The 26801-nt window shown below is 47.2% G+C and overlaps 1 protein-coding gene across 5 annotated transcripts in view; it reads left to right on the top strand.

The window, feature by feature from the left end:
- The window catches only part of NRF1 (nuclear respiratory factor 1), a 667443-nt gene that overhangs the window by 122766 nt on the left and 517876 nt on the right, over positions 1 to 26801 (top strand). For all 5 annotated transcript variants that reach the window (XM_069229342.1, XM_069229339.1, XM_069229343.1 and 2 more), the window contains exon 4: positions 17851 to 17977. In XM_069229342.1, coding sequence (XP_069085443.1) covers positions 17851 to 17977 — 127 coding nt within the window. The remainder of the gene's footprint in view (positions 1 to 17850; positions 17978 to 26801) is intronic.

Below are 26801 nucleotides of genomic sequence, written 5' to 3'. Positions count from 1 at the left end.
CCTGTTATCTTAAAGCAAAAATAGATCTGCCTATTACACCAAAGGCACACTCAACTAGAAAGAAAGGTCCAACAATGAACTTTCTAGGAAATATTCCAATGACCGAAATATGTAAGGCAGCTACATGGTCTACGCCTCATACATTTACCAAACACTACTGTGTAGATATGCTAACAGCACAACAAGCCACAGTAGGCCAAGCAGTACTACGAACATTGCTTCAACTCCTACAGGCTGAACCACCGCTTTTGGGGAGATAACTGCTTACTAGTCTAGGCACAGCATGTGTACCTGCAGCTACACATGCCATCGAACTTAAAATGTCACTTACCCAGTGTACATCTGTTCGTGGCATTAGTCGCTGCAGATTCACATGCTCCCACCTGCCTCCCCGGGAGCCTGTAGCCGTTTAGAAGTTGATCTTGAACATCTGTATATTTGTAAATATATTACTTTAAACTACATTATGTACATTACTCCATTGCATGGGCACTATTACTAGCATACACAACTCCTACCTCACCCTCTGCGGGGGAAAACAATCTAAGATGGAGTCGACGCCCATGCGCAATGGAGCCGAAATGGGAGGAGTCCCTCGGTCTCGTGACTCGAAAAGACTTCTTCGAAGAAAAACAACTTGTAACACTCCGAGCCCAACACCAGATGGCGGGATGTGCACAGCATGTGAATCTGCAGCGACTAATGCCACGAACAGATGTACACTGGGAAGTGACATTTTCCATATATATATATATCTCTATATTTATCTATATATATATATATCTATATCTATCTCTTGGGGCTTTTTTGCCAGGGCCTATGGAATATGACCAACATGGTGGTACCAAACCTGCTGGAGCATTTGCAACCTATCTTTATGGAGCTTCTCAAATCTGACGTAATTGGCCTCAACCAAAACAAAACCCTCTGTATAAGCAGTTCGGAGTCTATAGGAAAGGCTACAACTTGCTTACACCACCCATCTCCTCCTCCACTTTCATTCCCAGATGCATCTCTAGTTCCAACATGTTGAACTACTAGGATTCTGTGGCAGTCTGTGTCTTCCATTTCACACACAAAGAAGGTCATTACTTCGGACCAGTGGGTTTTTTAAATTGTGGTAAGGAAGTGTACACTACCCTTCTAACAGACCCTGCCCCATATCCCACCAAGACACATTTGCCTCTTTAAAGAAGAGTTGAAGAGTCTCCTGCAAAAGAGCAGTTGTGCTGGTTCCCTAGTAGAATTGTGGTCTGCATTATATTCTGGGCCTCATGGTCTTGAATCCCTTTGTACGCAAGGAAATATTCAAGATACTGTCCTTGGCTCAAGTGCTTTTGGTACTGGAAGTAGGAGAATGGATGCTGTCTCTGGACCTACAGGATGAGTATTTCCACATACCAATTCTGCAGTTGCAAAGGAGGGAACAGTGATTCGTAGTGGATGTCGCACGCTATCAGTTCGTGGACCTCCTGCATGGTTTGTTTTCAAGAAGGCGGTGATGATAATGGTGGTGGTGGTTGCGGCTCATCTCAGAAGGCCACATATCCTGGTATTCCTGGTCGACTGACTGACTGAATACAAAGTCACTGGATTTGGTGCCCTGCCACCTGCAGACTGCTTCACTGGTGTTCGACCTAAACGTTTCCACCAGTGTGCCTGAATCTCACCTGGAGCCCTCTCCACACCCCATGCTCATTGGGCTGGCCTGAATACATAATCACTTCAAGCTTTTCCCCTGAACATTCAGGATATGATCTTGATATTTTGCGAGGTTCTGGTCATGATGGTTCTACGTCAAACTATGCTGGCTTCTTGCATCCCCTGGTCACATATGCACACTGGCACATGAAGGCCTCGGAAGGCGGTGGATTCAGCATAGGGGAGATCTGTTGGACATCACTGTTTACTGCCCAGGATGTTGCAACAAAGTCCATCTTCTAGTTCTGGCCACATTGGTACTGGATGCCTCCAAACAAGGCTGGGATGTTTTTTTAAGGGGAAACTAGAGGTCTGAGGCCTCTAGTGTCTAGAAGAGCAACACCTGCATATCGGTCTGTTTGAATGAAGGGCGATTAAGTTGCCTGTAGGAAGTTGGCTCTGTATGCACTATTTCAAAGTAAGGAATAGTATGCACAGAGTCCAAGGGTTCCCCTTAGAGGTAAGATAGTGGCAAAAAGAGATAATACCAATGCTCTATTTTGTGGTAGTGTGGTCGAGCAGTAGGCTTATCAAAGGAGTAGTGTTAAGCATTTGTTGTACATACACACAGGCAATAAATGAGGAACACACACTCCGAGACAAATCCAGCCAATAGGTTTTGTTATAGAAAAATCTTTTCTTAGTTTATTTTAAGAACCACAGGTTCAAATTCTACATGTAATATCTCATTTGAAAGGTATTGCAGGTAAGTACTTTAGGAACTTTGAATAATTACAGTAGCATATATACTTTTTACATAAAACACAATAAGCTGTTTTAAAAGTGGACACTTAGTGCAATTTTCACAGTTCCTGGGGGAGGTAAAGTATTGTTAGGTTTCACAGGTAAGTAAGTCACTTACAGGTTTCAGTTTTTGGTCCAAGGTAGCCCACCGTTGGGGGTTCAGAGCAACCCCAAAGTTACCACACCAGCAGCTCAGGGCCGGTCAGGTGCAGAGGTCAAAGAGGTGCCCAAAACACATAGGCTTCAATGGAGAGAAGGGGGTGCCCCGGTTCCAGTCTGCCAGCAGGTAAGTAGCCGCGTCTTCGGAGGGCAGACCAGGGGGGTTTTGTAGGGCACCGGGGGGGGACACAAGTCAGCACAAAAAGTACACCCTCAGCAGCGCGGGGCGGACGGGTCCAGTGGGCAAACACGCGTCGGGTTTTCAATGGTTTTCAATGAGAGACCAAGGGATCTCTTCAGCGGTGCAGGCAGGCAAGGGGGGGGGGCTCCTCGGGGTAGCCACCACCTGGGCAAGGGAGAGGGCCTCCTGGGGGTCACTCCTGCACAGGAGTTCCGTTCCTTTAGGTGCTGGGGGCTGCGGGTGCAGGGTCTTTTCCAGCCGTCGGGAAATGGAGTTCAGGCAGTCGCGGTCAGGGGGAGCCTCGGGATTCCCTCTGCAGGCGTCGCTTTGGGGGCTCAGGGGGGACAACTTTGGTTACTCACGGTCTCGGAGTCGCCGGAGGGTCCTCCCTGAGGTGTTGGTTCTCCACCAGTCGAGTCGGGGTCGCCGGGTGCAGTGTTGCAAGTCTCGCGCTTCTTGCGGGGAGTTGCAGGGGTCTTTAAATCTGCTCCTTGAAACAAAGTTGCAGTTCTTTTGGAGCAGTGCCGCTGTCCTCGGGAGTTTCTTGTCTTTCTTGAAGCAGGGCAGTCCTCAGAGGATTCAGAGGTCGCTGGTCCCTTGGAAAGCGTCGCTGGAGCAGGGTTCTTTGGAAGGCAGGAGACAGGCCGGTAGGACTGGGGCCAAAGCAGTTGAGGTCTTCTGTTCTTCCTCTGCAGGGGTTTTTCAGCTCAGCAGTCTTCTTCTTCTTGTAGTTTCAGGAATCTAAATTCTTAGGTTCAGGGAAGCCCTTAAATACTAAATTTAAGGGCGTGTTTAGGTCTGGGGGGTTAGTGGCCAATGGCCACCTTCTTTGTGCCTCCTGCCAAGGGGAGGGGGTCACATTCCTATCCCTATTGGGGGAATCCTCCTTCTACAAGATGGAGGATTTCTAAAAGTCAGAGTCACCTCAGCTCAGGACACCTTAGGGGCTGTCCTGACTGGCCAGTGACTCCCCCTTGTTTTTCTCATTATCTCTCCTGGACTTGCCGCCAAAAGTGGGGGCTGTGTCCAGGGGGCGGGGATCTCCACTAGCTGGAGTGCCCTGGTGTAGGAAGTTGGCTCTGTATGTGCTATTTCAAAGTAAGGAATAGCATGCACAGAGTCCAAGGGTTCCCCTTAGAGGTAAAATAGTGGTAAAAATAGATAATACTAATGCTCTATTTTGTGGTAGTGTGGTCGAGCAGTAGGCTTATCCAAGGAGTAGTGTTAAGCATTTGTTGTACATACACATAGACAATAAATGAGGTACACACACTCAGAGACAAATCCAGCCAATAGGTTTTTGTATAGAAAAATATCTTTTCTTAGTTTATTTTAAGAACCACAGGTTCAAATTTAACATGTAATATCTTGTTCGAAAGGTATTGCAGGTAAGTACTTTAGGAACTTCAAATCATAAAAATTGCATGTATACTTTTCCAGTTATTGACAAATAGCGGTTTTAAAAGTGGACACTTAGTGCAATTTTCACAGTTCCTGGGGGAGGTAAGTTTTTGTTAGTTTTACCAGGTAAGTAGGACACTTACAGGGTTCAGTTCTTGGTCCAAGGTAGCCCACCGTTGGGGGTTCAGAGCAACCCCAAAGTCACCACACCAGCAGCTCAGGGCCGGTCAGGTGCAGAGTTCAAAGTGGTGCCCAAAACACATAGGCTAGAATGGAGAGAAGGGGGTGCCCCGGTTCCGGTCTGCTTGCAGGTAAGTACCCGCGTCTTCGGAGGGCAGACCAGAGGGGTTTTGTAGGGCACCGGGGGGGACACAAGCCCACACAGAAATTTCACCCTCAGCAGCGCGGGGGCGGCCGGGTGCAGTGTAGAAAACCAGCGTCGGGTTCGCAATGTTAGTCTATGAGAGATCTCGGGATCTCTTCAGCGCTGCAGGCAGGCAAGGGGGGGATTCCTCGGGGAAACCTCCACTTGGGCAAGGGAGAGGGACTCCTGGGGGTCACTTCTCCAGTGAAGGTCCGGTCCTTCAGGTCCTGGGGGCTGCGGGTGCAGGGTCTCTCCCAGGCGTCGGGACTTTAGGTTCAAAGAGTCGCGGTCAGGGGAAGCCTCGGGATTCCCTCTGCAGGCGGCGCTGTGGGGGCTCAGGGGGGACAGGTTTTGGTACTCACAGTATCAGAGTAGTCCTGGGGTCCCTCCTGAGGTGTCGGGTCTCCACCAGCCGAGTCAGGGTCGCCGGGTGCAGTGTTGCAAGTCTCACGCTTCTTGCGGGGAGCTTGCAGGGTTCTTTAAAGCTGCTGGAAACAAAGTTGCAGCCTTTCTTGGAGCAGGTCCGCTGTCCTCGGGAGTTTCTTGTCTTTTCGAAGCAGGGGCAGTCCTCAGAGGATGTCGAGGTCGCTGGTCCCTTTGGAAGGCGTCGCTGGAGCAGGATCTTTGGAAGGCAGGAGACAGGCCGGTGAGTTTCTGGAGCCAAGGCAGTTGTCGTCTTCTGGTCTTCCGCTGCAGGGGTTTTCAGCTGGGCAGTCCTTCTTCTTGTAGTTGCAGGAATCTAATTTTCTAGGGTTCAGGGTAGCCCTTAAATACTAAATTTAAGGGCGTGTTTAGGTCTGGGGGGTTAGTAGCCAATGGCTACTAGCCCTGAGGGTGGGTACACCCTCTTTGTGCCTCCTCCCAAGGGGAGGGGGTCACAATCCTAACCCTATTGGGGGAATCCTCCATCTGCAAGATGGAGGATTTCTAAAAGTTAGAGTCACCTCAGCTCAGGACACCTTAGGGGCTGTCCTGACTGGCCAGTGACTCCTCCTTGTTATTCTCATTATTTTCTCCGGCCTTGCCGCCAAAAGTGGGGCCTGGCCGGAGGGGGCGGGCAACTCCACTAGCTGGAGTGTCCTGCTGGGTTGGCACAAAGGAGGTGAGCCTTTGAGGCTCACCGCCAGGTGTGACAATTCCTGCCTGGGAGAGGTGTTAGCATCTCCACCCAGTGCAGGCTTTGTTACTGGCCTCAGAGTGACAAAGGCACTCTCCCCATGGGGCCAGCAACATGTCTCGGTTTGTGGCAGGCTGCTAAAACTAGTCAGCCTACACAGATAGTCGGTTAAGTTTCAGGGGGCACCTCTAAGGTGCCCTCTGTGGTGTATTTTACAATAAAATGTACACTGGCATCAGTGTGCATTTATTGTGCTGAGAAGTTTGATACCAAACTTCCCAGTTTTCAGTGTAGCCATTATGGTGCTGTGGAGTTCGTGTTTGACAGACTCCCAGACCATATACTCTTATGGCTACCCTGCACTTACAATGTCTAAGGTTTTATTTAGACACTGTAGGGGTACCATGCTCATGCACTGGTACCCTCACCTATGGTATAGTGCACCCTGCCTTAGGGCTGTAAGGCCTGCTAGAGGGGTGTCTTACCTATACTGCATAGGCAGTGAGAGGCTGGCATGGCACCCTGAGGGGAGTGCTATGTCGACTTACTCGTTTTGTCCTCACTAGCACACACAAGCTGGCAAGCAGTGTGTCTGTGCTGAGTGAGAGGTCTCCAGGGTGGCATAAGACATGCTGCAGCCCTTAGAGACCTTCCTTGGCATCAGGGCCCTTGGTACTAGAAGTACCAGTTACAAGGGACTTATCTGGATGCCAGGGTCTGCCAATTGTGGATACAAAAGTACAGGTTAGGGAAAGAACACTGGTGCTGGGGCCTGGTTAGCAGGCCTCAGCACACTTTCAATTGTAAACATAGCATCAGCAAAGGCAAAAAGTCAGGGGGCAACCATGCCAAGGAGGCATTTCCTTACACAACCCCCCCCCAAACGAAAGAGGATGAGACTAACCTTTCCCAAGAGAGTCTTCATTTTCTAAGTGGAAGAACCTGGAAAGGCCATCTGCATTGGCATGGGCAGTCCCAGGTCTGTGTTCCACTATAAAGTCCATTCCCTGTAGGGAGATGGACCACCTCAACAGTTTAGGATTTTCACCTTTCATTTGCATCAGCCATTTGAGAGGTCTGTGGTCACTTTGAACTAGGAAGTGAGTCCCAAAGAGGTATGGTCTCAGCTTCTTCAGGGACCAAACCACAGCAAAGGCCTCCCTCTCAATGGCACTCCAACGCTGCTCCCTGGGGAGTAACCTCCTGCTAATGAAAGCAACAGGCTGGTCAAGGCCATCATCATTTGTTTGGGACAAAACTGCCCCTATCCCATGTTCAGAGGCATCAGTCTGCACAATGAACTGCTTAGAATAATCTGGAGCTTTTAGAACTGGTGCTGAGCACATTGCCTGTTTCAGGGTGTCAAAGGCCTGTTGGCATTCCACAGTCCAGTTTACTTTCTTGGGCATTTTCTTGGAGGTGAGTTCAGTGAGGGCTGTCACAATGGATCCATATCCCTTCACAAACCTCCTGTAATACCCAGTCAAGCCAAGGAATGCCCTGACTTGAGTCTGGGTTTTTGGAGCTACCCAGTCCAGAATAGTCTGGATCTTGGGTTGGAGTGGCTGAACTTGGCCTCCACCTACAAGGTGTCCCAAGTAAACCACAGTTCCCTGCCCTATCTGGCATTTGGATGCCTTGATAGAGAGGCCTGCAGATTGCAGAGCCTTCAAAACCTTCCTCAGGTGGACCAGGTGATCCTGCCAGGTGGAGCTAAAGACAGCAATATCATCAAGATAAGCTGTGCTAAAGGACTCCAAGCCAGCAAGGACTTGATTCACCAACCTTTGGAAGGTGGCAGGGGCATTCTTTAAACCAAAGGGCATAACAGTAAACTGATAATGCCCATCAGGTGTGGAGAATGCTGTCTTTTCTTTGGCTCCAGGTGCCATTTTTATTTGCCAGTACCCTGCTGTCAAGTCAAAGGTACTTAGAAATTTGGCAGCACCTAATTTATCAATGAGCTCATCAGCTCTTGGAATTGGATGGGCATCTGTCTTGGTGACAGAATTGAGCCCTCTGTAGTCCACACAAAACCTCATCTCTTTCTTTCCATCTTTGGTGTGAGGTTTGGGGACTAAGACCACTGGGCTAGCCCAGGGGCTGTCAGAGCGCTCAATTACTCCCAATTCCAGCATCTTGTGGACTTCCACCTTGATGCTTTCCTTAACATGGTCAGACTGTCTAAAGATTTTGTTCTTGACAGGCATGCTGTCTCCTGTGTCCACATCATGGGTACACAGGTGTGTCTGACCAGGGGTTAAGGAGAAGAGTTCAGGAAACTGTTGTAGGACTCTCCTACAATCAGCTTGCTGTTGGCCAGAGAGGGTGTCTGAGTAGATCACTCCATCTACTGTACCATCTTTTGGGTCTGATGACAGAAGATCAGGGAGAGGTTCACTCTCTGCCTCCTGATCCTCATCTGTTACCATCAACAGATTGACATCAGCCCTGTCTTGGAAGAGCTTAAGGCGGTTTACATGGATCACCCTCTTGGGGCTCCTGCTTGTGCCCAGGTCCACCAAGTAGGTGACCTGACTCTTCCTCTCTAGTACTGGGTAAGGGCCACTCCATTTGTCCTGGAGTGCCCTGGGAGCCACAGGCTCCAGAACCCAGACTTTCTGCCCTGGTTGGAACTCAACCAGTGCAGCCTTTTGGTCATACCAAAACTTCTGGAGCTGTTGGCTGGCCTCAAGGTTTTTGGTTGCCTTTTCCATGTACTCTGCCATTCTAGAGCGAAGGCCAAGTACATAGTCCACTATGTCCTGTTTAGGCTCATGGAGAGGTCTCTCCCAGCCTTCTTTAACAAGGGCAAGTGGTCCCCTTACAGGATGACCAAACAGAAGTTCAAAGGGTGAGAATCCTACTCCCTTCTGTGGCACCTCCCTGTAAGCGAAAAGCAGACATGGCATGAGGACATCCCATCTCCTTTTGAGCTTTTCTGGGAGCCCCATGATCATGCCTTTTAATGTCTTGTTGAATCTCTCAACCAAGCCATTAGTTTGTGGATGGTATGGTGTAGTGAATTTATAAGTCACTCCACACTCATTCCACATGTGCTTTAGGTATGCTGACATGAAGTTGGTACCTCTGTCAGACACCACCTCCTTAGGGAAACCCACTCTGGTAAAGATACCAATGAGGGCCTTGGCTACTGCAGGGGCAGTAGTCGACCTAAGGGGAATAGCTTCAGGATACCTGGTAGCATGATCCACTACTACCAGGATATACATATTTCCTGAGGCTGTGGGAGGTTCCAGTGGACCAACTATGTCCACACCCACTCTTTCAAAGGGAACCCCCACCACTGGAAGTGGAATGAGGGGGGCCTTTGGATGCCCACCTGTCTTACCACTGGCTTGACAGGTGGGGCAGGAGAGGCAAAACTCCTTAACCATGTTGGACATATTGGGCCAGTAGAAGTGGTTGACTAACCTCTCCCACGTCTTGGTTTGTCCCAAATGTCCAGCAAGGGGAATGTCATGGGCCAATGTTAGGATGAACCCTCTGAACAGCTGAGGCACTACCACTCTCCTAGTGGCACCAGGTTTGGGGTCTCTGGCCTCAGTGTACAGGAGTCCATCTTCCCAATAGACCCTATGCGTTCCATTTTTCTTGCCTTTGGACTCTTCAGCAGCTTGCTGCCTAAGGCCTTCAAGAGAGGGACAGGTTTCTTGTCCCTTACACAGCTCCTCCCTGGAGGGTCCCCCTGGGCCTAAGAGCTCAACCTGGTAAGGTTCAAGCTCCAAAGGCTCAGTTCCCTCAGAGGGCAGAACTTCTTCCTGAGAAGAGAGGTTCCCTTTCTTTTGCTGTGTTGCAGTTGGTTTCCCAACTGACTTTCCTGTTCTCTTGGTAGGCTGGGCCATTTTTCCAGACTCCAGCTCTACTTTTTCACCCTGTGCCTTGCATTGTGCTCTTGTTTTCACACACACCAGTTCAGGGATACCCAGCATTGCTGCATGGGTTTTTAGTTCTACCTCAGCCCATGCTGAGGACTCCAGGTCATTTCCAAGCAGACAGTCCACTGGGATATTTGAGGAGACCACCACCTGTTTCAGGCCATTGACCCCTCCCCATTCTAAAGTAACCATTGCCATGGGATGTACTTTTCTCTGATTGTCAGCGTTGGTGACTGTGTAAGTTTTTCCAGTCAGGTATTGGCCAGGGGAAACCAGTTTCTCTGTCACCATGGTGACACTGGCACCTGTATCCCTCAGGCCCTCTATTCTAGTCCCATTAATTAAGAGTTGCTGTCTGTATTTTTGCATGTTAGGCGGCCAGACAGCTAGCGTGGCTAAATCCACCCCACCCTCAGAAACTAGAGTAGCTTCAGTGTGGACCCTGATTTGCTCTGGGCACACTGTTGATCCCACTTGGAGACTAGCCATACCAGTGTTACCTGGATGGGAGTTTGGAGTGGAACCTTTCTTGGGACAGGCCTTGTCTCCAGTTTGGTGTCCATGCTGTTTACAGCTATGACACCAGGCCTTTTTGGGATCAAAGTTTTTACCCTTGTACCCATTGTTTTGTGAAGAGGCTCTGGGCCCACCCTCCTGTGCAGGTTTTTGGGGGCCTGTAGAAGACTCTTTACTATTTTTAGTTTTGGTTGTCTCATCACCCTTCCCCTGGGGAGTCTTTGTGACCCCTTTCTTTTGGTCACCCCCTGTTGAAGTCTTGGACACCCTTGTCTTGACCCAATGGTCCGCCTTCTTTCCCAATTCTTGGGGAGAAATTGGTCCTAGGTCTACCAGATGCTGATGCAGTTTATCATTGAAACAATTACTTAACAGGTGTTCTTTCACAAATAAATTGTACAGCCCATCATAATTACTTACACCACTGCCTTGAATCCAACCATCTAGTGTTTTCACTGAGTAGTCAACAAAGTCAACCCAGGTCTGGCTCGAGGATTTTTGAGCCCCCCTGAACCTAATCCTGTACTCCTCAGTGGAGAATCCAAAGCCCTCAATCAGGGTACCCTTCATGAGGTCATAAGATTCTGCATCTTGTCCAGAGAGTGGGAGGAGTCTATCCCTACACTTTCCTGTGAACATTTCCCAAAGGAGAGCACCCCAGTGAGATCTGTTCACTTTTCTGGTTACACAAGCCCTCTCAAAAGCTGTGAACCATTTGGTGATGTCATCACCATCTTCATATTTAGTTACAATCCCTTTAGGGATTTTCAACATGTCAGGAGAATCTCTGACCCTATTTATGTTGCTGCCACCATTGATGGGTCCTAGGCCCATCTCTTGTCTTTCCCTCTCTATGGCTAGGATCTGTCTTTCCAAAGCCAATCTTTTGGCCATCCTGGCTAACTGGATGTCCTCTTCACTGGGGTTATCCTCAGTGATTTCAGAGGTGTTGGTCTCTCCTGTGAGGGAACCAGCATCTCTGACTATTATTTTTGGAGTCAGGGTTTGAGGGACCCTGTTCTCCCTAGATAGGACTGGTAGGGGGGAATTGTCCTCCAAGTCACTATCCTCTTCCTCTGAGTTGCCACCCTCAGAGGGGTTGGCCTTTTCAAACTCTGCCAAAAGCTCCTGGAGCTGTATTTTGGTCGGTTTGGGGCCAATGGTTATTTTTTTGATATTACAGAGAGACCTTAGCTCCCTCATCTTAAGATGGAGGTAAGGTGTGGTGTCGAGTTCCACCACATTCATCTCTGTATCAGACATTATTTTGCTAAAAGTTGGAAGACTTTTTAAAGAATCTAAAACTGTTTCTAGAATCTAATTCAAACTTTTTCAAACTTTTAAACTCTAAAGAAAATGCTAAACAGGATCTAACACAAGGCCCTAGCAGGTCTTTTAAGAATTTAGAAAACTTTTCAAATTGCAAAAATGAATTTCTAATGACAATTTTGGAATTTGTCGTGTGATCAGGTATTGGCTGAGTAGTCCAGCAAATGCAAAGTCTTGTACCCCACCGCTGATCCACCAATGTAGGAAGTTGGCTCTGTATGTGCTATTTCAAAGTAAGGAATAGCATGCACAGAGTCCAAGGGTTCCCCTTAGAGGTAAAATAGTGGTAAAAATAGATAATACTAATGCTCTATTTTGTGGTAGTGTGGTCGAGCAGTAGGCTTATCCAAGGAGTAGTGTTAAGCATTTGTTGTACATACACATAGACAATAAATGAGGTACACACACTCAGAGACAAATCCAGCCAATAGGTTTTTGTATAGAAAAATATCTTTTCTTAGTTTATTTTAAGAACCACAGGTTCAAATTTAACATGTAATATCTTGTTCGAAAGGTATTGCAGGTAAGTACTTTAGGAACTTCAAATCATAAAAATTGCATGTATACTTTTCCAGTTATTGACAAATAGCGGTTTTAAAAGTGGACACTTAGGGCAATTTTCACAGTTCCTGGGGGAGGTAAGTTTTTGTTAGTTTTACCAGGTAAGTAGGACACTTACAGGGTTCAGTTCTTGGTCCAAGGTAGCCCACCGTTGGGGGTTCAGAGCAACCCCAAAGTCACCACACCAGCAGCTCAGGGCCGGTCAGGTGCAGAGTTCAAAGTGGTGCCCAAAACACATAGGCTAGAATGGAGAGAAGGGGGTGCCCCGGTTCCGGTCTGCTTGCAGGTAAGTACCCGCGTCTTCGGAGGGCAGACCAGAGGGGTTTTGTAGGGCACCGGGGGGGACACAAGCCCACACAGAAATTTCACCCTCAGCAGCGCGGGGGCGGCCGGGTGCAGTGTAGAAAACCAGCGTCGGGTTCGCAATGTTAGTCTATGAGAGATCTCGGGATCTCTTCAGCGCTGCAGGCAGGCAAGGGGGGGATTCCTCGGGGAAACCTCCACTTGGGCAAGGGAGAGGGACTCCTGGGGGTCACTTCTCCAGTGAAGGTCCGGTCCTTCAGGTCCTGGGGGCTGCGGGTGCAGGGTCTCTCCCAGGCGTCGGGACTTTAGGTTCAAAGAGTCGCGGTCAGGGGAAGCCTCGGGATTCCCTCTGCAGGCGGCGCTGTGGGGGCTCAGGGGGGACAGGTTTTGGTACTCACAGTATCAGAGTAGTCCTGGGGTCCCTCCTGAGGTGTCGGGTCTCCACCAGCCGAGTCAGGGTCGCCGGGTGCAGTGTTGCAAGTCTCACGCTTCTTGCGGGGAGCTTGCAGGGTTCTTTAAAGCTGCTGGAAACAAAGTTGCAGCCTTTCTTGGAGCAGGTCCGCTGTCCTCGGGAGTTTCTTGTCTTTTCGAAGCAGGGGCAGTCCTCAGAGGATGTCGAGGTCGCTGGTCCCTTTGGAAGGCGTCGCTGGAGCAGGATCTTTGGAAGGCAGGAGACAGGCCGGTGAGTTTCTGGAGCCAAGGCAGTTGTCGTCTTCTGGTCTTCCGCTGCAGGGGTTTTCAGCTGGGCAGTCCTTCTTCTTGTAGTTGCAGGAATCTAATTTTCTAGGGTTCAGGGTAGCCCTTAAATACTAAATTTAAGGGCGTGTTTAGGTCTGGGGGGTTAGTAGCCAATGGCTACTAGCCCTGAGGGTGGGTACACCCTCTTTGTGCCTCCTCCCAAGGGGAGGGGGTCACAATCCTAACCCTATTGGGGGAATCCTCCATCTGCAAGATGGAGGATTTCTAAAAGTTAGAGTCACCTCAGCTCAGGACACCTTAGGGGCTGTCCTGACTGGCCAGTGACTCCTCCTTGTTATTCTCATTATTTTCTCCGGCCTTGCCGCCAAAAGTGGGGCCTGGCCGGAGGGGGCGGGCAACTCCACTAGCTGGAGTGTCCTGCTGGGTTGGCACAAAGGAGGTGAGCCTTTGAGGCTCACCGCCAGGTGTGACAATTCCTGCCTGGGAGAGGTGTTAGCATCTCCACCCAGTGCAGGCTTTGTTACTGGCCTCAGAGTGACAAAGGCACTCTCCCCATGGGGCCAGCAACATGTCTCGGTTTGTGGCAGGCTGCTAAAACTAGTCAGCCTACACAGATAGTCGGTTAAGTTTCAGGGGGCACCTCTAAGGTGCCCTCTGTGGTGTATTTTACAATAAAATGTACACTGGCATCAGTGTGCATTTATTGTGCTGAGAAGTTTGATACCAAACTTCCCAGTTTTCAGTGTAGCCATTATGGTGCTGTGGAGTTCGTGTTTGACAGACTCCCAGACCATATACTCTTATGGCTACCCTGCACTTACAATGTCTAAGGTTTTATTTAGACACTGTAGGGGTACCATGCTCATGCACTGGTACCCTCACCTATGGTATAGTGCACCCTGCCTTAGGGCTGTAAGGCCTGCTAGAGGGGTGTCTTACCTATACTGCATAGGCAGTGAGAGGCTGGCATGGCACCCTGAGGGGTGTGCTATGTCGACTTACTCGTTTTGTCCTCACTAGCACACACAAGCTGGCAAGCAGTGTGTCTGTGCTGAGTGAGAGGTCTCCAGGGTGGCATAAGACATGCTGCAGCCCTTAGAGACCTTCCTTGGCATCAGGGCCCTTGGTACTAGAAGTACCAGTTACAAGGGACTTATCTGGATGCCAGGGTCTGCCAATTGTGGATACAAAAGTACAGGTTAGGGAAAGAACACTGGTGCTGGGGCCTGGTTAGCAGGCCTCAGCACACTTTCAATTGTAAACATAGCATCAGCAAAGGCAAAAAGTCAGGGGGCAACCATGCCAAGGAGGCATTTCCTTACACCTGGGGCATTGTAACACGAAGCTTGAGCCTTTGAAGCTCACTGCTAGGTGTTACAGTTCCTGCAGGGGGGAGGTGTGAAGCACCTCCACCCAGAGCAGGCTTTGTTTCTGTCCTCAGAGGGCACAAAGGCTCTCACCGCTTGAGGTCAGAAACTCGTCTCTCAGCAGCAGGCTGGCACAGACCAGTCAGTCCTGCACTGAACAATTGGGTAAAATACAGGGTGCATCTCTACGATGTGCTCTGTGTGCATTTTTTAATAAATCCAACACTGGCATCAGTGTGGGTTTATTATTCTGAGAAGTTTGATACTAAACTTCCCAGTATTCAGTGTAGCCATTATGGAGCTGTGGAGTTCGTTTTTGACAGACTCCCAGACCATATACTCTTATGGCTACCCTGCACTTACAATGTCTAAGGTTTTGCTTAGACACTGTAAGGGGCATAGTGCTCATGCACCTATGCCCTCACCTGTGGTATAGTGCACCCTGCCTTAGGGCTGTGAGGCCTGCTAGAGGGGTGACTTACCTATGCCACAGGCAGTGTGAGGTTGGCATGGCACCCTGAGGGGAGTGCCATGTCGACTGTCATTTTCTCCCCACCAGCACACACAAGCTGGCAAGCAGTGTGTCTGTGCTGAGTGAGGGGTCCCCAGGGTGGCATAAGATATGCTGCAGCCCTTAGAGACCTTCCCTGGCATCAGGGCCCTTGGTACCAGGGGTACCAGTTACAAGGGACTTACCTGGATGCCAGGGTGCGCCAATTGTGGAATCAAAAGTACATTTTAGGTGAAAGAACACTGGTGCTGGGGCCTGGTTAGCAGGGTCCCAGCACACTTCTCAGTCAAGTCAGCATCAGTATCAGGCAAAAAGTGGGGGGTAACTGCAACAGGGAGCCATTTCTTTACATTGCCTATCAAGGCATTCCTTCAATTGACAGTCAAGGCATTCCTTCTCTTCACAGTCTGTCTAGACAGAAAACATGGCCACGATGCAGTCTCAGCTGCTTTGTTGAGAAGCGCTGATTCTCCAGGCTTGGGCTCACCGCCATGGAGTTTGACTGGTTTCAAATCATTGTGTAGGCTCTCTAAGCACCAGAGCGGACAGCCTCTTCAGGCATAACCTTGCCGATCATGAAAAGCACCTCCATCCAGAGGTGATCCAGTTAATCTTTGGTCAGTGGGATACCCCTCATGTGGACCTGTTTAAAATGCATTTTGCTGCAGGTGGCAAACAGATCAGTGTCCTCCAGTATCCATTGCATGGAGCCTTGGCAGATGCATTTGGGTTGATGTGGAATTTTCCTCTTCACTACTTGCTTCCTCTCATACCCTTGATTTCTGAGGAAGATTTACCAAAACTAGGCTCAAGTCCTTCTCCTCACCCAAAATTAGCCGTGAAGGACGCGTTAAGGTCTTCTGCACCTTTCTCAGTGTCGCCAGCTCTTTCTTCTTCTCAGTGCAAGCCTTTGCTCCTGGTTGGAGGGACAGGTTCTGAACCCCAACCTCCTGAGCCTCCAACTTCGTGTCTGGTAATAGAGAAGGGGACATCCAGCTTCTTTCCAGATCCTGGCAGAGATGATAGATCTCATTTTGTCTGCCTGCCATCACTGCACCAAGATGGTGCACTCTGGAAGATGGAACAGGTTTGTCAGATGGTATGCTGAGAACACTGTGAATCCCTTGAAGGGTCCTATTGTCCAACATCTTTAGGTTTTCATTATTGCCTGTCCACTGAAGCTGTGCTGTAATACCGAACAACCTTGTCTGCATTCCCTTGCCTTCCGGACAAGCTATACCTTTTTAAGTCGCCAATTGCTTTGAGTTTTCTGAAAGGTCTGACAAGCATGCTCCCTCCTCTCCATTTGTCATGCCTCAATGGAATCTTAATTTGGGTTTGGCTTTTTGATAGTCTTCACAGCTGTCAGTTGACTATTAAAACTGTTTTTCTGGTTGCTATATCTTAAACAAGACAAGTCAGCAGGTTACAAAGGCTGAGTGTCTGTCCTCCTTTTATTTATTTTATTTTCCCTGACAAGTTGGTCCTTTGAACCAGAGCTGCTTTCCTGCCCAAGGTCATACCTCTCTTCATCTTGGACAATCCATCACCCCTGCTTCCTTATCCTTCTTTTCTGTGTCCCACCAAGGAAGAAAAGAGGTTACACAGGCTGGATCCAAAAATAGAGATCAGTTTTTACATTGACTGAACTAGGAAATTTTGAATGGATGACCAGTTATTTGTTAAAGAAGAGAACCCTATATAGATGAATCACTTTGTGCAATAATAAGTACTCTGCTCTTGGCCGTAAAGATCTACTGGGGGTGTCAGACTCATTCCACTATGGCCAACACTTCCGCATTGGCCAGGAGAGTTTCTGTGACTATCTGCAGAAGCGGTAACGTTGTTGTCCTTTTTTTAAGCATTACTGCCTGGATTAAGAATTTCAAAGGAACTGTCATTTTGCCAGTTCTCTCCTTCCTTCTCTGACCATCCTTTCAGCTCCCTCCTCCAAGTGGTTCACTTCATGGAAATGTATTAAAAAAAGAAAAGAAATCTGCAGTTAGATGTATCTATCGGAAGACAGTTACTTCCATTCGGTTATGGTCCTTCTGGTCGATACTTCATGTACTTGCAGATTCTTCACCGATTCCACCCGCCTTTCATCATCGGGTGCCTGCAGTTTTTTTTTGCTTTCTTCCAGCGTACAACAGATTTAGCAAAAGTCCAGGCAGAGTCCAAAAATTCAGTAGTACCTTACAAGGTGAGACCTTTTGGCTTTGTCAGTGCATGTTTGCTTTTCAGTCCTTCAACCCAACAATGATAGCTTTATGACAAACGTATACTGTACTTCTAATTCTACCAACGTAAAACATTTTTCAAGCCTTCTCTACATATACCTGTCCACATACAGCTGGCTTACTGTGAGGAACATTGATGCAGTAACCATACACATTTATTTACTTGGCTTGACTGTATAATGTCCTTAAATTGCTATTTGCTGCATAAGTCTTTTGGTTCAACATGTGGACTTGTTTGGGGCTCAGAGGTCACAAGTCCCCTAAAAGAAGCTCTATTTTATTCAATTTGTTTGCTGTTTATTTTGCTATTCACAGTTGTGTGCCCAATACCTAACATTTTGTTTTAGTCCACATTCTCCCCGTAGTCCTTTTTTGTTTTGGTTTGTTAGTGCTCAAATTTTTTTGCTATTTCCCATTTACATTGTCTTCATCTTTGTTCTTGTCTGAAAGGTATATTTTTTGCAGGCTTTCAGGAGACTATCGCATTATTTTGTAAAGTTTCTTATGTTTCCTGACGTTTAGTATCCATTTTTTTTTTTTTGCTTTATTCTTCTGATAACCTACCTTACCTTTGGATTGGTGCCCCATCTGCCCATAAACCTCTGTATTATACATTAGTCTCTTGTAATTCCAAGTTTACTTTCTACGCTACCTTTCTGTTTGACAATTATTTTGGTGTGTATATATTCATCTCAATATTTTCTTTTTCTCTTTTGCCCATCCCCTTGCCTTTTCTGCATCATATCAAACTTTTACAGAAAATTACGAGCCACACTGGATGAATATACTACCAGAGTTGGTCAGCAGGCAATAGTGCTGTGCATTTCGCCATCCAAACCGAATCCTATCTTCAAAGTGTTTGGCGCAGCACCCCTGGAGAATGTGGTAAGAGTCTATGAGAAGGCCACCTAGCCTCTATTTTAAGGGATTGGTCTGGCTTGGTTAAAGAAATACATTTTCTATAAATGTTTAATGATACAACCTTGGGTGTTTTATGGTTTGGACTTGCTTTTGACACAGTAGCATTGTGTATGTATATATAATACTTGAAACCTCACTTAGCCATGCGTATGTATGTGTATATATATATATATGTTCGATGGCATGTGTAGCTGCAGATACACATGCTGTGCATTATCCTGCCATCTAGTGTTGGGCTCGGAGTGTTATAAGTTGTTTTTCTTCGAAGAAGTCTTTTCGAGTCACAAGACCGAGGGACTCCTCCCTTTCGGCTCCATTGCGCATCGGCGTCGACTCCATCTTAGGTTGTTTTCTTTCCGCCATCGGGTTCGGATGTGTTCCTCTTCGCTCCGTATTTCAATCGGGAAAGTTAGCTAGTTATCGGAAAATTTGACGGTATTGTTCGCGCTCGGTACCAGTTTAGTGTTAGCACATCGACACCGAAAAAAAGAAGCGCTCCGGCGGCCCTTCGGGGCTTCCACTCTTCAGCGGGGCCTAGTCGGCCCAACCGCGTCCATCTTCAAACCTCATGGACCGGACCCCCTTCCGTTTCTGCCCGAATTGCCACGCAAAGTATCCTTATACAGACCAACACTTGGTCTGTAATCTGTGTTTATCTCCGGAACACAGGGAGGATACTTGCGAGGCCTGTCGGGCATTTTGATCGAAGAAGACCCTACGCGATCAAAGAGCTAGAAGACTCCAGATGGCGTCGACACCGGCCGAGCACGTCGAGGAAGAGGAGAGATTCTCCATTCGAGATTCGGACGAGTCCGAAAGTGAGCAGCCGAAGACGCAGCAACAAACTGTGAGTAAACCAGCCCTGGCAAAAACTCACTCGAAAATAATAAAGGCCAAGGGGATGCCACCGCCAACAGGCCATGGCTTAACCCGAAAACACGGTGACCAAACATCGGCACCGAAAAAGGCCTCCCAACAGCCGAAGACATCCAACTCTGGTCGAGATACCGGCTCCGAACCATCTCGGCACAGAGAGTTCAACACCCCTAAAGTCAAGAAGGTTTCTTCGGAGCCGAAAAAGACTGTACAGAAACATTCGGTGCCGAAACATGCAGCCTCTGAGCCGAAAACAGGCTCCTATACAGAAGAGCAAGGCCTTTCAAGTCAAATGCCAGGGCACAGATTTGAACAAGAACTGGCCATGGGAGAGCCAGACCATACCCAGAGGAGGCTGCACATACAGAAGGACACAGGGAAAATCCAAACTCTTCCTCCAATAAAAATCAAACGAAAGCTAGCATTCCAGGAGACTGAAATGCAGAATGCAGCCAAGGGCAAAAGTGGCAAAAGACAAAACACCACCAAGGTTCTCGCCACAGCATTCACCATTGCATTTGCCACACCTGTCACCGGTAGCGACACCCCCAATGCAGTCGCCGACACACACGGGGATGACACAAGATGACCCGGATGCATGGGACTTATATGATGCACCGGTCTCAGACAATAGTCCCGATTGCTACCCGGCAAGGCCGTCACCACCAGAGGACAGCACTGCATATTTGCAGGTGGTTTCAAGGGCAGCTACATTCCATAATGTAGCAATGCATGCAGAGCCCATAGAAGACGATTTTTTGTTTAACACCTTGGCATCCACTCACAGCTCATACCAAAGTTTGCCAATGCTACCAGGCATGTTAAAACACACCAAACAGGTGTTCCAGGACCCAGTAAAAGGCAGAGCCATCACGCCTAGAGTGGAGAAGAAATATAAACCTCCCTCAACGAACCCTGTGTTTATAACACAGCAATTAACTCCTGATTCGGTGGTAGTGGGAGCAGCCCGAAAGAGGGCAAACTCCCAATCCTCAAGAGACGCACCACCGCCCGACAAGGAAAGTCCGAAATTCGATGCAGCAGGCTAGAGGGTGGCAGCACAGGCAGCCAATCAATGGCGGATTGCCAATTCTCAGGCTCTACTGGCTCGATACGACAGGGCACATTGGGATGAAATGCAACATATCATTCAGCACCTTCCCAAGGAGTACCAAAAACGTGCCCAACAGGTTGTTGAGGAAGGACAAACTATTTCAGACAACCAAATAAGGTCTGCTATGGACTCGGCAAACACAGCCGCAAGGACAGTGAACACTGCGGTAACCATTCGTAGGCACGCATGGTTCGGAGCTCGGGTTTTAAACCAGAAATCCAGCAAGCTGTGCTGAATATGCCGTTCAACCAAGAACAATTGTTTGGGCCGGAGGTGGATGCGGCAATAGAAAAACTCAAAAAAGGACACAGACACGGCCAAAGCCATGGGTGCGCTCTACTCCCCACAGAGCAGAGGCACTTTTATAAAGCCGCACTTTAGAGGGGGATTTCGTTCCCAAACCACAGAGCCTTCCACCTCACAAGTCAGCCCCACATATCAGGGCCAGTATCAAAGAGGAGGTTTTCGAGGAACATATAGGGGTGGACAATTCCCAAAGGCAAGAGGGAAATTTCAGAGCCCAAAAACCCCGCAAACCAAACAGTGACTTCAATGTCACAAACCCCCACCACTCAACACCAGTGGGGGGGAGACTTACCGCATACTACCACAACTGGGAAAACATTACTACGGACGCATGGGTCCTAGCCATTATCCAACATAGTTATTGCATAGAATTCCTACAATTGCCACCAGATGTGCCTCCAAGAGCACACAATATGTCCAAACAACACTTAGACCTGTTACAGCTAGAAGTCCAAGCATTGTTACAAAAACAAGCAATAGAACTAGTACCAAACCATCAAAAAGGAACAGGTGTCTACTCCCTGTATTTCCTAATTCCAAAGAAGGACAAAACGCTGAGACCCATATTAGACCTCTGAACACTGAATCTTTACATCAAATCAGATCACTTTCACATGGTAACACTTCAAGACGTGATTCCCTTGCTCAAAAAACAGGACTACATGTCAACATTAGATCTCAAGGATGCATATTTCCACATACCCATACATCCTTCCCACAGGAAATACTTAAGGTTTGTATTCCAAGGCGTGTATTACCAATTCAAAGTGTTACCATTCGGGATAACAGACCCAAGGGTGTTCACAAAATGCCTTGCAGTAGTAGCCGCTCACATCAGGAGACAGCACATGCACGTATTCCCTTACTTGGACGATTGGTTAATAAAAACCAACACTCAGCAACAGTGTCTTCTACACACACAGTACGTCATAGAAACCCTACACAAACTAGGGTTCTCTCTAAACTACCAAAAATCACATCTACAACCGTGCCAAATACAATAATACTTGGGAGCAACACTCGACACCCAAAAGGCGATCGCCACTCCAAGCAAACAAAGGGTACAAGCCTTCCAAAATATAATATTAAACATGTACCCAAACCAGCACTACCAAGTGAGGTTTGTAATGAAACTTCTAGGCATGATGTCTTCATGCATAGCCATTGTCCCAAACGCAAGACTACACATGCGGCCCTTACAACAGTGCCTAGCAGTGCCTTTTTCCGCCATCGGGTTCGGACGTGTTCCTTTTCGCTCCGTGTTTCGGGTCGGAAAGTTAGTTAGAATCTCGGAAAAAACGTCGGTATTGTTTGCGTTCAGTATCGGGTTAGTTACAACAGATCGACACCGAATTTAGAAGAGTTCCGGTGGCCCCTCGGGGTTTTTCCGATCCCCCCGTCGGGGCCTGGTCGGCCCGGCCACGTGTGATTTCAAGGCTGATGGAACGGACCCCATTCCGCTTCTGTCCAAAATGCCATAACAAGTATCCGTATACGGATCAGCATCTGGTCTGTAACTTGTGCTTGTCCCCAGAGCACAAGGAAGATACTTGTGAGGCCTGTCGAGCGTTTTGGTCCAGAAAGACGTTAAGAGCCAGAATACTGCAGATGGCGTCGACGCCGACAGAACAAGAGCGTTTCGAGGAAGAAGAGGAAGCTTTCTCTATCCAAGAGTTGGACTCGGAAGAGCTGGAGGCCGAAGAAACGCCGAAAACCGTGAGTAAGACGTCGAAACATAAGACTCACGAGAAGTCAACAAAAGCCCAGGGGACGCCACCGCCAACAGGCCATGGCTTAACCCAAACAAGCGGTGACCGAGCCAAGGCACCGAAAAAGGGCACGCTGGTGTCAAAGTCATCCGACTCCGGTCGAGATACCGCCACACAGCAATCTCGGACCCGAGACATCGGCTCTGAGAAATTTCGGCACCGTCACAGCGGCACCGAACAAATTCGGCATCGAGACACCACCACGCCGAAAATTACAAAGGTTTCTTCGGAGCCTAAAAAGACCTCCGAAAAGGTTTCGGTACCGAAACATCCAGCGTCGGAGCCGAAAACAGGTTCCTATACAGAGGAACAAGGATTGGCCTCCCAAATGAAAAAACATAGATTTGGAGAGGAACTTCAAGCTGTAGAGCCAGACTATACTCAAAGGAGGCTCCACATTCATCAAGACACAGGGAAGATAACCACTCTTCCTCCAATTAAAATAAAAAGAAAACTTGCCTTTCACGAAAAGGACAAGGAGCCACAGGCAAAGGTGGCAAAGAAAACAACTCCACCACCTTCTCCACCACCATCAGTGCACACATCACCAGTAGCAACTCCTCCACTGATGCACTCCCCGACTCATACTGCCATGAGTCAAGATGATCCCGATGCATGGGACCTTTACGATGCTCCAGTATCGGGCAACATCCCAGACTCGTACCCTACCAGGACGTCCCCTCCTGAGGACAGTACATCTTACACACAGGTGATCGCAAGGGCAGCTGCTTTCCATAACGTCACCTTGCATTCAGAACCAATTGAGGATGACTTCTTGTTTAACACGCTAACCTCCACTTATAGCCAGTACCAAAGACTACCTATGCTCCCAGGAATGCTAAAACACTCAAAACAAATCTTTCAGGATCCTGTTAAAGGCCGAGCCATAACTCCAAGAGTGGAGAAAAAGTACAAGCCACCGCCAACAGATCCTGTTTATATTACAACGCAGTTCACTCCAGACTCAGTAGTTGTCTGGGCAGCTCGTACGAGAGCAAACTCTCATACCTTGGGAGACGCACCACCTCCAGACAAAGAGAGTCGCAAATTTGATGCTGCGGGCAAAAGGGTTGCAGCACAAGCAGCAAACCAATGGCGCATTGCCAATTCACAAGCGCTTTTGGCAAGATATGACAGAGCTCACTGGGATGAGATGCAACATTTGATAGAACACTTACCCAAGGAGTTCCAAAAAAGAGCACAACAAGTGGTGGAAGAAGGACAAAGTATCTCTAATAATCAGATACGGTCTTCAATGGATGCAGCAGATACGGCTGCAAGGACAGTAAATACTGCAATAACAATAAGAAGGCACGCATGGCTCCGCACGTCAGGTTTCAAGCCGGAAATTCAACAAGCCGTGCTAAATATGCCATTTAATGAACAGCAGTTGTTTGGGCCGGAAGTCAACACTGCTATTGAGAAACTCAAGAAGGACACTGATACGGCAAAAGCCATGGGCGCACTCTACTCCCCGCAGAGCAGAGGCACCTTTCGCAAAACACCTTTTAGGGGAGGGTTTCGAGGACAACCTACAGAAACCACAACATCACAAACAAGGCCCACTTACCAAAGCCAATATCAGCGGGGAAGTTTTCGGGGGCAATATAGAGGGGGACAATTCCAAAGAGGTAGAGGAAAATTCCAAAGCCCCAAAAGTCCTCAAAATAAGCAGTGACTCACAAGTCACCCATCCCCATCACATAACACCTGTGGGGGGAAGATTAAGCCAATTTTACAAACATTGGGAGGAGATAACAACAGATACTTGGGTACTAGCAATTATCCAGTATGGTTATTGCATAGAATTTCGAGAATTCCCTCCAACAGTCCCACCGAAAACACACAGTATGTCGAAACAACATATAAATCTTCTAGGATTAGAAGTTCAAGCATTGCTCCAAAAAGAGGCAATAGAATTAGTACCAAAACAAGAACTAAACACAGGAGTTTACTCACTGTACTTTCTAATACCCAAAAAAGACAAAACTCTAAGACCTATACTAGATCTCAGAATATTACATACATACATCAAATCAGACCACTTTCACATGGTTACATTACAAGAAATAATCCCACTGCTCAAACAGCAAGACTACATGACAACACTGGATCTAAAGGATGCATATTTCCATATACCAATACATCCTTCACACAGAAAGTACCTAAGGTTTGTATTCCAAAGGATACATTACCAATTCAAAGTGTTGCCATTCGGAATAAGGCTTTGATAAGCCTATTGCTCGACCACACTACCACAAAATAGAGCATTAGTATTATCTCTTTTTGCCACTATCTTACCTCTAAGGGGAACCCTTGGACTCTGTGCATACTATTCCTTACTTTGAAATAGTGCATACAGAGCCAACTTCCTACAGCAATATTGACTGTCTGTCAGAGGTGCAGTTATGGATTAAATGTACTCAGGCCTACAGGCTGCCTTTGAGTTTGCATCCAGTTTGGGTAATAAACCTTTGTTCATGTTAGAAATTTTCAAAAAGAAATGCCTTTGTTCCCGGATGTGGGAAGGATATTTGGGGGTCATGCAGATATCTCTTGTTTGCAGAAATCTGTTAAGGTTGCTGGAAGCACGCCTCACTTTGTCATGTAGAACTTGTTTTTGGAAGATAAAATAAAATTGTTACCACTTACTTTTTGGGATCTCAGTTTGGGTTAAACCTGCTTAAAAACTAAATGGAGGATTGTATGAAAAAGGAGGCCTTTTAGAAAGTTACCTGAGTTATATAGAGAAGAATTATGTGCTTTGGGTAGACCGGCTGTTTTTTTTTTTTCTTTTATACAAAACCATGGCTTCTTGAAACAAAAAGCAAACAACATTTAAGGATCAGGCTGCTGCCGTACAGGAAAGTACATGCCTTGTTACTGGTGTACTGAAATGAAAAATGCTTTTTCTTGGTATATTCTGGCTAGGTCTGAGTTCATTTTTTTCTGAAACGCAGAAGTGTACCATATTTCATGGAACACTGAATATTGCCCAAAATGCCAGGAAACCTGAAATTATTGGAAATGGTTTATTATTGCTCCTATTTTGTGTAAGTCTGCAGATCATGTGGATCAAAAGCCCTCAAAATGGCAAAATCATGATATTTCGTGAAATGGGCACTTTTTCAAAACTATCGATGAAGGGGGCTCAACAGGCAACATTTTTTTGTAGGTATATTTTGCCTGTTTTGCGTTTCCTTTGCAGGTTTTGCAGACCGCTGGCAGCAGCTACATTTTACACTACTGGTACTATCCGACAAGAAATGTTCCGGATTGGTAACTCCTTAGAAAGATCCCATAATGTTCCTTCTCTGTGCATGGCTGCCAGACTATGGAGGACTGCAGGATTCTGAAGGGAAATGTTCTGCAGACATTTACTGTTCCATGGCATCTTGTGAGCCGGATGAACGCCTCTCTGTTCGGTGGTAGTGCTGATAGGGGATGTGATCAGTAGCTTCTGGACAACAGTACCCCGCCCTGTTCTCGCTCACTAACATGCTAATCGCATCTGAAGTTTTCAGAGACAAGTTTTGTGTGATAAAACTTTAGCAATAAGTCAGAGGGCCGCACTCTCACTGAAAGGCCAAGAGTAAGCATTGCACCATTCATTTGTCCCACACAAGTACATCTACTCCATAGAAGAGATGCCCTGTAGAATATATAGTAAAACTCGACTCAAATAGTTGCTTTCTGCAAATCGTATGTACTTTTACCCGGTCTTCAGGTGGCATGGAACACCCGTTAACATTTTAGATTTTGCAGTGTATTTTTAAATCCACAGGGAATAATGTGTATCCCATTGTGGAATAAAGAGATTAAGTGCAGCTGCACTCGTAGGAGATATTTCAGCCTGCACAGTTGTGCAACGTATAAATTACACGTAAGAGAACGCTGTCAGACACACTCACACTCTCTCTCTATATATATATATATATATATATATATATATATATATATATATATACACCCCTAAATATATATATAGGTCGACTTAAGGTTTTTCATCCTTCAGGATACTCTTGAAAAAAGATTGTGAATTTCTTAAATTTTTAAACACAGACATGCTATGACAACTTTAAGAATCTGGCCCCGTAAAGGTTATTTAAAGGCTTTAGAAGTCCGAAGCAAGCAAACTCAAAAAATAAAAGCATAGCAGCTGAAATCTGTTTCCACTATCCTTAGGGGTTCAGCAGGTAAAGCCAGGTACCTGTCACCTTCATGAAAGCTGACAAGCCCAGTACTGTCTCGTGGGGGGAGGGCAACCAGGACTTCAGTTTCAGATGCAGAGTTAAATAGAACATACTTTTGACACAATAATGGTAGTCTTGTTGGGCACAGGTATTTGGGCTGGAGTCAGACAATCCAGTTTTCAAAGTTCACTCAGTTGAATCTGAGAATTTAGGACCTCATCTGCTGCTTGAGGGCTACTGCATCTTTATGGGTTTAAAAATATATATATATTTTTTTTTTTGTCACTCACTGTTGATTGATTAGGTTGATCTTACCAACCAACAACGAGCGTTGGGAAGCTTCATGAAATGACTTAATGGTCATCAGGAAAACAGGGACAAGGCAAAGAATAAATATAAATAATCTGCATACTTTAGTTTTGGGCAGTTCAATATTAACGGAGAACTCTGTACCTACCTTAATAAGATTGTTTTAATTTGTAGAACCAAGAGGTTGGAGTAGAGCTCTGAGTCTTCCATCTGAGGAGTGT

Source organism: Pleurodeles waltl, chromosome 4_1, assembly GCF_031143425.1.
Source record: "Pleurodeles waltl isolate 20211129_DDA chromosome 4_1, aPleWal1.hap1.20221129, whole genome shotgun sequence".
Classification (NCBI taxonomy): Eukaryota; Metazoa; Chordata; class Amphibia; order Caudata; family Salamandridae; genus Pleurodeles; species Pleurodeles waltl.
The sequence above is the reverse complement of the archived record's forward strand: the minus strand, read 5'-3'. Positions and strand labels throughout refer to the sequence as shown.